Source organism: Simochromis diagramma, unplaced genomic scaffold (genome assembly GCF_900408965.1).
Source record: "Simochromis diagramma unplaced genomic scaffold, fSimDia1.1 OVJJ01000308.1, whole genome shotgun sequence".
NCBI classification, from domain to species: domain Eukaryota; kingdom Metazoa; phylum Chordata; class Actinopteri; order Cichliformes; family Cichlidae; genus Simochromis; species Simochromis diagramma.
Genome location: NW_024386785.1, coordinates 4,092,626 through 4,104,569, shown reverse-complemented (window position 1 = coordinate 4,104,569; position 11,944 = coordinate 4,092,626). Strand labels below are relative to the sequence as shown.

General features: G+C 47.3%; 1 protein-coding gene across 3 annotated transcripts in view; it reads right to left on the bottom strand.

Annotated features, from left to right (window-relative positions):
- Positions 1-7,489: 7,489 nt before the first annotated feature.
- The window catches only part of zgc:194282 (tyrosine-protein kinase Srms), a 22,361-nt gene continuing 17,906 nt past the window's right edge, over positions 7,490-11,944 (bottom strand). For 2 of the 3 annotated variants that reach the window (XM_040022821.1, XM_040022822.1), the window contains 3 exons: positions 10,420-10,601; positions 9,853-10,009; positions 7,490-9,382 (listed from right to left, as the gene is read on the bottom strand). In XM_040022821.1, coding sequence (XP_039878755.1) covers positions 9,183-9,382; positions 9,853-10,009; positions 10,420-10,601 — 539 coding nt within the window. In that variant the 3' untranslated portion in view covers positions 7,490-9,182. The remainder of the gene's footprint in view (positions 9,383-9,852; positions 10,010-10,419; positions 10,602-11,944) is intronic. The other variant, XM_040022824.1, reaches the window with a different exon arrangement.

The window sequence follows — 11,944 nt, the reverse complement described above, 5'->3', positions numbered from 1 at the left end:
AGCGCTCAGCTCGCGGGTTACAGCAGAACACATTTGTTGGTGCCAGTTCAGGCCCACATTATTCCAGATCTCGATTCAAACAAAGAGGAAACAAGGCAACTATCCCAAAATGTAAAGAACCACATTTATTTACTTTGTATTAAAATGTAGAAGATGATTATTAGTCTTCTCGCTGATCAAAGGAAAACGTCTTATTGCCGTTGAAGCACTCAGAGCAGCTTTTTGCTCGCTGCTTCTGCTATTTTGACATTTTCCTCCGTGTCATCACTATAATCCCAACTATCAGATTCAGGCTCCAAAATGTTGAGATGACTTCAAACCTGAACAGGGCAGGGGGATGAAGCGTTTGGAGCTCATCTGTACGTTTACACCTTGAAGCATCCTGTTGATATCATATTCTCTTCAGTCTCTGCTCCAACATCATGTTTCTTATTCCTCCCCACGCTGCCGCGTCTGTATCAGCTGTACCAGCCCCGGTGGTTTCACGTGGTTTCTGCAGTAGAGGGAATCTACACAGAGCCAAGCTTTGCAGCGTTCCTCACCTCTCTGTGACTCATGACCACTGATCAGCGGTTATTATAATTTGGATATTAGTGATCATAAACTGACCTCACAGCCCATTGTTAGTCATTGTGCTAATGTGCTGTTTACAAGTCCCAAAGGCTTCATGGGAGAAACATTTTGTCGCTCATCCCAGTGACGTCTTCAGTCTTGGATGATGATGAAACGTTTCTCAGTGAAAACGTCCAGATGGATCCGGATTCTCTCCTGAGGTGAAGGATCCTTTGGAGGGGCCGTGGCTGCGCTCGAGCTGGTCTTGGAGCTGAAAGACTGATCTTCATTACGTTACCATGAGACACTTTAGTGATTCTACTGTGTAACACATGAACATATTCTTTGTTGCTAATCCAACAGGTCATTTTTTCACTGTAGGTACAGGAGTCATAAGGATACTTTCAAAACATGTCGTGTCTTTTTCCTGATTGATCCCCTGATGTCCTGATTTAACACACGGTTTAACACACAGTTTATTGCTGGGATGGGACGGGTCCTTCAATATCTGAGCTGCACTGGACCAGCATCTCCTGGTGTGAATGTCCTGTAGAAAGCAGTCCTGCAGCAGCATTCTGCTGTACGGACAGTGTTGGGGAGTAACGTTACGTATTTAAAATACAAAATATGAGTAACTGTATTCCGTTACAGTTACCGTTTAAAAAGGTGGTATTTAGAATACAGTTACTTTGTTGAAATAAATGGATTACACTGCGGTACTTCCCTGTTTCATATTGTGGCGGGTCAGGACTGTTTGGGTTTGTTTGACAGCTACGTTCTGTTGTTCCAGGCGGCAGCGTTACGGTTGCCATGGTTACAGGGCGACGCTCTCTCTCTGCCTGTTTCCTGGGTGAGAGAGCGCCTTGTTGTTGTTGTGCTAAGCTAATAGGCAGAATGCTACAGGTATAGCTCTACAGCACATGTGTCGGACTCCAGGCCTCGAGGGCCGGTGTCCCTGCAGGTTTTAGATGTGTCCTTGATCCAACACAGCTGATTTAAACGGCTAAATTACCTCCTCATCATGTCCTGAAATTCTGCAGAGGCCTGGTAATGAGCTAATCGTTTTATTCAGGTGTGTTGACCCAGGGTGAGATCTAAAACCTGCAGGACACCGGCCCTCGAGGCCTGGAGTCCGACACCCCTGCTCTAAAGCATGCAGCCTGATGGGCAGTGTAGTCCGTACTGCAGGGAGAATGGACTATCATACCCGTCATGTGTCTGTGAGCGAGGAGGGAGAAAAAGGAAAAGTACGAGCTGTCACCGAGTAGAAACGGGAGCTGGAAGCATGTAAATATAATAATAACCACTGCAGCCAAGAAGAGAGCCTGACGAGCCCAGCTGTAAGTAAGCTGTTAAGACTCGACTGTACACCGTGTTCCTGTTTTCCTCTGAAACAATAAGCTCCGTTGCAGCAGCCTTTCAACGCCTCTCTCTGTCTCTCGCTAGCAAAGTTGACCCACACAACAAAGTAAAGCTAGTTTTCAGCTACAAGCCGACACAGAACCCGCCGTATTAGTCAGAGGTCCCTTTACTACAGTTCGGAGTCACGGACCTTCAGTAATAGTAATAAATCACAGCAATAGTACATTCACGTAGTTGTAAACAGCATGATAATATATTAAGTAATCAAAGTATTCAGAATACGTTACTGTCATTGAGTAACATAACGGAATACGTTACAGAATACATTTTGGGGCATGTATTCTGTAATCTGTAATGGAATACATTTTAAAAGTAACCTTCCCAACACTGTGCATGGATCACTCTCTGAAGAGCCTTTTGGTCCTTAACACAGCTGTTCCCAATGCAGGATGTGCCGTTCTGTGTGAGGGCGCTCTCCTCAGCGCCTGTATAGAAAGTCCTGAGGATCACTGGAGAGACCCCCGAGAGTTGTCAGATTACTTGTTCTTATCACTTAATAATGCAGAATTATCATATAGAAATAAAAAACTGAAGTTGTGCGCCATTTGAGCATGTTCAGCACTAAAGGACTCTGCGTCTGTCTCGCCCTAGCAGCACCTGTCCCTCTCCTCCTCTTCAGTTCGCCTCAACATAAGCTCGTCATATTCTGTGATATGAGTTATTCTGAGGTGTTTGATGAGGTCAGTGGAGCTGCCACAAAACCTCACTGTCTTGCCACATCGCAAACCGCGTCTTGGCTGTTTGTGGAGGTAAAACACGTCCACACATGACTCCATTTACGCTCAGCCATTGTTGTGAGTGCGCACGCCAGGGGCTGCCACACAGTTATGCAGCCGTATTTCACACATGACTATGAAAGGCGGAAGAGGAAGTAGTTCCTTCCAGTGTAGACGATCCGAATGTTATAGTTTCTTTCCACTGTGTTAATGATAAACTACAAATTTACCCTAAATTACTAAAATATCGATATTTTAAAGTGAGAATCGATTCTAGAACATAAATGACTGATATCGGAGGAATCGATATTTCAGGATCGATCTGCACATCTCTGCCACGTACACTGCTGCTACAGTTCAATAAAAGCGGTTCGTGCTTGAGAACCCTGCGTCTTATTGCCTCCGATCATGACATGATGTCAGAATTGAAGACTTCACGCCGAGTTACATGAACAAATGGCTAAATTTGGACTTCTAGAGCGGCAAAGTGCAGGTGAACTCGCTTCTTTACTCCATGGGGAGAGATGCTGAAACAATATATGGCTCATTTGTGTTTCCTGCTGCTATAGAGGCCAGGCCAAGTCCGCAGTTTGAGTATGATCTGGTTATACAAAAGTTCGATGAGCACTTTGTCCCAAAGAGAAGCGTTATCCACGACCGTGCCTGTTTTCACAAACGGAGCCAGAGGGCCGGGGAGACGGTCGAGGCTTTCGTGCGGAGCCTGTACGAGCTCCCGCAGCACTGCGAGTTCGGCGGCAGTAAAGACGAGCAGATCCGGGATCGTATCGTCATTGGATTAAATGACAAAGATGTTTCACAAAAACTCCAGCTCGAGGCGGACTTAACTCTGGATAGAGCCATTCAACTAGCACGCCAGAGTGAACAAGTCAAACAGCAAAGTGCAGAGCGAGTGGAAAGCACGGTGAATGAGGTGAAACAGAGGCATTATAACAGCATGAGAAGGAGTTACTACCAACCTCATCAGGTACGTGAGCAACAGCATGGTGAGAGTAAACCAAAATGCCAAAGATGCAACAGGGTGCATGACAAAAGAGAAAACTGCCCAGCCCGCAATAAAAGATGCAGAAAGTGCAATAAGTTGGGACACTTTGAAGTTGTATGCAAAACCAAAATGCTGAAAGAGGTCAGGGCTGAGGCTGTAGAGGACTCAGATGAGGATTCATTCTTCATAGGGGAGCTTTTCCTGGGAGCAGTAACTGAGCCAAAAACAACAGTCATTGAGGAGTCAGGCTCAGATGCCGACTGGGACATTGAGCTACTTGGTAAATGGCAGTCCAGTTGATTTCAAAATTGATACAGGCGCAGACACCACTGTTATGACAGAAATGACCTTTAATAAGCTACAGCTGAGACCCAAACTTATCCAGTGTAAGCCAACTGTGTACAGCCCTGGTGGAAAAGTCAAGTGCATGGGTAAATTCCTTGCTACTACAGAGTACAAAGGCCAAAAGTACCAGTACTGGATTACAGTTATAAAAGGGCAATATGCAAGTAACCTACTGGGGAAGACAGTGGCAAAGCGCAGGGGACTAGTCGCTAGAGTTAACAAAATCAGTAGTGACTTAACAGAGGATGTGTTCGGAGAAATTGGCCTGCTGAACTGTGAACCTATAAAAATCGAGCTGACCGAAGATGCAGTGCCGTACAGTGTAACCACCCCACGCCGGGTGCCTTTTCCTCTCCTCCCAAAAGTGGAAAAGGAAATAAAGCGCATGCTCAAACTTGGCATCATTGAGGAAGTCACCGAGCCAACAGACTGGTGTGCACCAATGGTGCCTGCTCCAAAGCGCAACAAGATCAACAGTCTGGTGGCCCAACATTGGACTTCAAATAACACACAAGGTGAGGTCATGCACCTTATGCAGAGAGCACAAGCCTACACAGCGATGGGAGCCCCTCATGACTACTACTCTGCCCAATGGCCCCTGGCAAAAGATTCCAGCTGATCTGTGCGAGCTTGAGGGTAAGAACTTTCTTGTCGTTGTTGACTATTTTTCAAGAGACATTGAGATTGTTCCCTCACTACAACACCCAGCAGACAGGTCATTAACAAGCTTAAACACATGATCGTTAGATGGGGCATCCTGTTAGAACTGGTCAGTGATAATTGGACGCAATTCACATCATCAGAGTTCCAAGACTTCAAACTGAGTTATGGCTTCACCCACACTACGTCGAGCCCTCATTACCCCCAGTCAAATGGAGCTGCTGAAAGAGCTGTCCAAACGGTCAAGTACATCCTCAAACAGCCTGACCCCTGCTGAGCCTTAATGAGTTACCGCTCTACACCAATTGCAGCAACCGGTGCAAGCCCAGCTCAACTTATGACAGGACGTCAAATCCGCACCGTGGTTCGTGCTTGAGAACACTGCGTCTTATTGCCTCCGATCATGACAGCGTCTGTCTCCTGGATCCAAACTGGAAGCTGGTTCCACAGAAGAGGGGCCTGAAAACTGAAGGCTCTGCCTCCCATTCTACTTTTAAATACGGGCCGAAGTGGAGGAGTGACAGTCTACAAAAATACTTTTCACCTGTCCCTTTCTCCAGTTTTGAACTGAATATGTTTGAGCTTGGTAGCAGTCATCCTGTTCTTTGTGTGGTGATCTACCGTCCACCTAAATATAACAGGAACTTTGTTAATGGCTTCTCTGAGTTCTTGGCTGAAATAATGCCAAAGTATGACAAAGTTTATGGGTGATATGAGTATTCATGTGTGTTGTCCTACTAAACCACTGGCAAAGGACTTTTTAAATCTACTTGATGCTTTTAATGTTTTGCAGTCTGTGACTGGTCCCACACATAAACATGGACACACTCTGGTTTTGTCTCATGGTTTACCTGTTTATAACCTTCAAATTTATGATGCCGTCTTTTCTGATCATATGCCTGTATTGTTTGAAACTTCCCTGTAATATCACTACCTGTGGTCCTCCAACTGCTTCTCGCATGTTTAAACCATCAAATGCTGCTCAGTTTTCTACCACCTTTAATGTTGATTCAGAGCTTTCAGCCTGTGCTCACACCGAGGAGCTGACTGCAAAGTTTTTCTCTACTTGTGAAAACATTCTGGACGCTGTTGCTCCTCTGAAGGTCAGGCGGCCTAAATCGAAGTCTGAGCCGTGGCTGAACGACATCACTCGGGCTGCTTGAAGAGAGTGCAGAAAAGAAAGAAACTAAATTTTATTCATCGTCTGCCCTCCTCCCATGTGGTGTACCTCAAGGATCCATCCTTGGGCCCCTTCTTTTTAGCATTTATTTACTTCCCCTTGGCCATATTATTAAAAAGCATAAAGTCTCATTTCATTTTAATGCAGATGACTGTCAGATGCATCTACCCCTGAAACACAATGAGCCCAACCCCCTCAGGCCTATTTTAGACTGTCTCAAGGACATCAGAGCATTTTAATGAAAAAAGACTGAGGTCGTTATCTTTGGGCCGAGCGGCCCTGGTGTCCCACCATCTGACTTGGGTCCTCTCACACATGTGTCAAACCAGTTGTCACCAACTTTGCAGTAAAAATGGACCCAGATCTTAAAATGGACAAACAGGTAAATACAGTGGTGAGAAAGAGCTTTTTTCAGCTGAGGCAGCTCTCTAAAGTCAAACCTTTTATTTCTTTTTGTGACTTGGAGAGACTTTTACACACATCTGTGACCACTCGCCTTGATTATTGTAATGGACTTTATATTGGTATTGATCAGGCTTCACTATCACGCGTGCAAATGGTCCAGAGTGCTGCTGCTCGCCTGCTGACAGGGACACACAAACGCGAGCACATTAGCCCTGCTCCTGCCTCCTTACACTGGCTCCATCTTAGAATTCATTTTAAAACTTTGTTTGCTTTGAAAGCTTTAAATGGCTCCTTCTTACCTGTCAGACCTTCCACACCGATACACTCCACGAAGGTCTCTCAGATCAACTGACCAGTCACTCCCTGCTGTCCCCATGTCGAGACTGAAACACCGGGGGGACCGAGCTTTCGCTGTTGTGGCCCCCAAATGATGGAATAAGCTGCCCCTCTATATTAGGCTGGCCCAACACTTGAGGTGTTTAAATCACTTTTAGAAACACATTTTTTTTCAAAGGCTTTTCAGGAGTAGCACCAGAGTCAGCTTGTAGTCAGCTGTTGGTCCCTCTTAATCTTTTTATTTTGTTAATTTTATTCATTGTATATCTTATCGTCTATTTTACTCATGTTTTAATAGTTTATATATATACTGATTTATTTTTATCTTTTTCATTCATGTATTTATTTTATTGTCGTTTATATTCATTTCTTTGTCTGCTTGATGTTTGGTTTTCAACTGCTATCTCTGCTTTATTATTGGAAAGCACTTTGGTCAGCGTGTTGTTTACGGTGCTTTATAAATACAGTTGGATTGGATTATTTAAGACCTTGTATGTGAGGAGCAGGATTTTGAATTCTGGATTTAACAGGAAGCCAATACAGGAGAAATCTGCTCTCTCTTTCTAGTCCCTGTCAGCAGGATGAGACATCAGAGCAGGGAGAGTGCTGCGCCCCCTACAGGCCAAGACAAGAACTGCTGTTTACAGTCAGGCTCTGTTTTTATCATTACGATATCTGCTGAATTGTCTCTCACACACAGCAGAGGTCAGGGCTGCTGTCCACCGTCTGTGTGTCCAGACTAAAACTATGATTGTTGTTGTGCAGTCTCTCACACGTGCTCCTGTGTTAACGCTGCTTCAGCTGCTTCTGCACACGTTTCAGCTTTAAAGCAAAATTCCATCAATAATGAAACTTTATCGACACTCTCTGTACAATCGTGTCCATGACAGTTTTTATTTATTGTTGTTAGAAGATTAATTCAAAGAAAAAGATTTTTAAGTTGTTTGTTAGATTTGGGATATTTCTGCTGTGCTCAGTTTGGAGCCCCGCCCACTGCCGCCTCGTCACAGTCTTTTGTGAGGCCGGTCGCTTGGGAAGGCTGTTGAACAGGTTACACACACTTCAGGAAGTGCTGCACATCAGTACGGCGTTATGCCCCGTGACATGTGAATGAGTGACGGCACACACACTCGTTTCCACAGTGTTTAAAAAAAAACTTTATTTGCAGCGCTGTCACAGGTCGAAGTCGGACGTGTGATTTGGTGTTTATGGCTCAAGTTTCCTCAACTTGGCTTTGTTGCTCATGCATAAAAGACCAAAGTTGCATTGTTCTTAAATTGCATTGCAGGTTGCAACATAATGTTGTACAATTTAGTGGTGCAGAACCCCACACAGCCCACCCCCACCCACCCTGAAGAGTTCTCTGAGTGTGGCTGAGTCACTGTCAGTGTGTGTTGGTGTCGTCTCTAAGTCCACCTCCTGCAGTGTGAGTGTGTGTGTGTGTGTGTGTTGTAAACATAGGCACTGGAGCTGTAACTAGCTGTTAGAAGAGCATGAACGCGCGGCGCTGCATCGAGGCTCGATGTGTAACGCGTGTCCAAACCTTCAGAGAGGGAAGACAGAATACTTCACGCCTGTGGGTTCATCAGATTAACAGAGTTCAGCCAGAGAGCAGGCAGCGGTGCATGGGCCCAGCCTGAGAGGACAGGTGTGCAGGTGTGACTGCAGGTGTGACTGTGTATGCAGTTTTTAACATTAAAGACACGGACGCCTGAACACATCTCTGATTCACTGCACATGTGCAGGGAGGAAGTGGTGGCGTGAATCAGGTTTTCTCAGAGGTTTGGGGCATTGCTGTAATCACATTGCTGTAATCACATTGCTGTAATCACACTACTGTAATCACACTACTGTAATCACACTGACTGCTGGCTTTGTGGTCTTTCGTAGCGAGCAGGCAGATGTTTTGGTGCTGAGTAGGCGTGTCTGTGATCACATGTGACACGTTAATGACCCCAATGCTGAGCGGACACTTTTAGGAGCAAGGCTGTCGCTGCTTCTCTGCATAGATTTGGGTCTTTTTCGTGTCTCAAACATGTTTCGATGCCCGTGTTACAAATAGACGTCTGGTTAACGTTGGCTGTCGAAGCCGCTCTGACCAATCAGGACTGTGGGAGTCCACCGGAGCGCTGCTCTGTGACGGCAGCAGTCGGACTCTGAGCCGAGCCGCTAGCGTGGCTAAAAGACCCCAGCAGGCGTTCTTATTGCACAAAATATTTTTACCCAGAAGGCTTTGCATTCAAAACACACGTCATTCATTCAGGTCGTGACCTGTGAGTCCAGAGTGCGCACGCACAGACCGACGCCACACTGAAGTAATAAACTCTCATTTAGAAAACCGATGGTAGAAAACTAAAAAGAGCCGCTTCTGCGAATCGGCCGAGGGTCCGTGTCGTTCCAGGTACGAGCGGACCTCCACGCCTCCCCCACGCCTCCCCCACGCCGTTCACTCTCTCTGTAAACCCAAGTGTCGATCACGATTCGTCTGAGGAGTCCCGATGGAATTGGCAGAAGTCTTCCTCACCCCCTCCGTCCCAGTACAGGAGGAGGATACCTGTGCGGCCTACACCTCTACGGTCTTAAAATATATCTTGGCATATATGGAATCCAGCTGGCTGTGCAGGGCGTGGAAGGAGGGTCTCTTGGAGGGCTCGATGGCCCAGCAGTCCGTCATGATGCGGTAAATGTTCGAAGGACAGCGGCTTGGAGAGGGCAGCCGGAAGCCCGACGTTAGCAGATCCATCACTTCCTTGTTGCTTTTACCTGGAGGAGAGGACAGACAGGTAAACACGAGCACAGGAGAAAAGAGCTCAGTCCAAACTCAAACTCTGAATGACAGAAAGGACCTGAGTGTGGTGATTCACATAACTGACTCTTTCCTAAGCTTACTGAGCGCTCACAGCTCACACGACAGCCAATCAGAGCAGCCACGCAGGGACAGGGAGAACCAACCACCGAGGAAGAAAACCGGACTTTACAGCTGAAATTAGGCGTGTAGTGTTACCACTGCACTATCCAGCTGTGTGTGTGTGTGTCACTTTTACACACACACACACACACACACACACACACACACACACACACTTTTGCTTTGCTACGCTCAGTCTGGCGCGTGACGAAGGTGTGCCGGTACGACGCCCGTTGTTGCTGCTGTGAGGCTTTTGTGAGGCGGTGCGCTCTGAATAGCTGCTCTCTGTTAAACAGGTTAGACACACTGAGTCTCGCTGCGGTACCTTCATAGGGCATTTTGCCCCGTGACATCATCTCATACAGCAGCACCCCGAACGACCACACGTCCGACTTGACGGAGAAGCGCTGGTGAAGCGCCGCCTCGGGTGCCGTCCATCGAACGGGGATCTTTGTGTTCCTGCTGGCTGTGTACACGCTGTCCTGCACACACGGGGACCACAAAGATTTCAGTTACACTCCAGGACCTGCTGTCCACCTCATCGTCTCACACCTTACTCCCTCCCACCGAGGAAGTAAGGTGTGAGGGGACTCGAGGTTCATTGAAAGGCCTCTGATCTGATGTCTGTCCAGAGTTTCATCTCTAATACACCCTGAAACATCTGCAGGGAACAAGGATATATATGACAGTAACAACAATAATAACACTGTTATTACAGCTATCACTGCTTCATTTGATGTGTGTGAAGCTTCAGGTTCAGCAGTGACGTTTTAAAGCTTTAAGCAGAGTAACATGCCTGAACCATTTACATATTTCACATATTTTGTCCTTCAAAATAAAAGCTCCTTCTGTTCTTGTACAATAAAACGGCGTGATGAACAGGAAATGTTACCCTGATGATGCGAGCCAGTCCAAAGTCGGCCACCTTACAGACGAGGTCGTCTCCCACCAGGATGTTCCTGGCAGCCAGGTCTCTGTGCACGATGCTTCTGTCCTCCAGGTACGCCATGCCCTCTGCCACCTGACTGCCCATGTAGATGAGATGAGCCGAGGTGAGCGCCAGGCCTTCGGGAGCTGAGGAGACACAGACAGCCAATCAGAGATGACCATGTGACAACCTTTCTCTGTGATCAGATACACCACGCGAGCTTTGTGTGTCAGGTCAGTTATCGCTCTGTCTCCATTTTGGTTTGGGGCGTGAAGCCAGCAGCAGCCTCCTGACAGCATCACGGTCACCACAGCCAGCTGCTTAGCAGGATGCTGATGAGGAATCAGCCTCGCTGAGAGAAAGACGTCAGAGCGGCGATCCTCGCTGGATTCACAGGACCTCAATGAAACGTTTTTGTCTGCAGGTTTAGCTGAATAACAGTCAGCTGACCGCCTCTTCTCCATGACGCTGATGTAGGGTCGTTTGTGTGAAGAACTAAACCAACTGAACCTCGCCGACAGAGAGAGGAGCGAGGAGGCGAACGAGCCATCTGAAACCGTGACATCACCTCCTTTCCAGGACGCAAATATCCAGGACGCTACACCGAGCCTAAAGCGAAACATCTCGCCACAATCTAAAGGAGACGTCTGATGCTTGTTACCGCAGCCTGACAGCTTAACGAGACATCGAGAAGACGACCGAGGTCAGCAATAAGAAAGAGACTGGGCAAAAATGGCCTCCGTGGGCGAGTCCAAGGAGAAAACCAGTGCTGACCAAAAACATCACAAATCACACACCTGCCAAAAACATCTGGATCATCTCCGAGACTTCTGGGAAATGTTGGGCGGCCTGACGAGACTGAACTTTCTGGAAGGTTTGAGTCCCGTTACGTCAGCCTAACAGTGTTTCATACAGAGACCATCACAGCTGCAGGCCGACGGCGTGGGCAGCGAGCCCGCCTCTGGACACCTCAAACAACAAAGTCTGGACTCAGACTGAGGTGCTTCAGCGTGACCTTAAACAGCTGTTTATGCTGGAAAACCCTCAGTGTGGAGTTCAAACAAAGAAGAGTGGAGCAGACGCCCCCACAGCGATGTGTGGCTCATCGCACACGCTTGACTCTTAGGATGTTCACACAGCAGGGAGGTTTGGATAGCTCTGTGCCTTCATCATCTGAAAAACGCACAGAGGCAGAGCTTCTACACAGACGGCCTCAAAGTGCGGTCTGTACTTACAGCTGTGCGTTAAATTCCTTCGTAGGAACAACCCGACTCGCGTGCGAGCCGCCGCCGCTTGCTACACAAAGGCCGTGGTGACTCACCTGGACGGGCTCAGGTGCTGCTCTACATGCACGTCACTGTTTGTTCCTGCCACTCATTCCCTGAAGCGAAGCCGTGGACGCGTGCCAGCTTCCTCCTGTGCTTCCAAAGAGGTCACAGAGTTTTTACTGCTGTGCTCGAAATACCTGAGACGCTGATCGCTCTCCTCC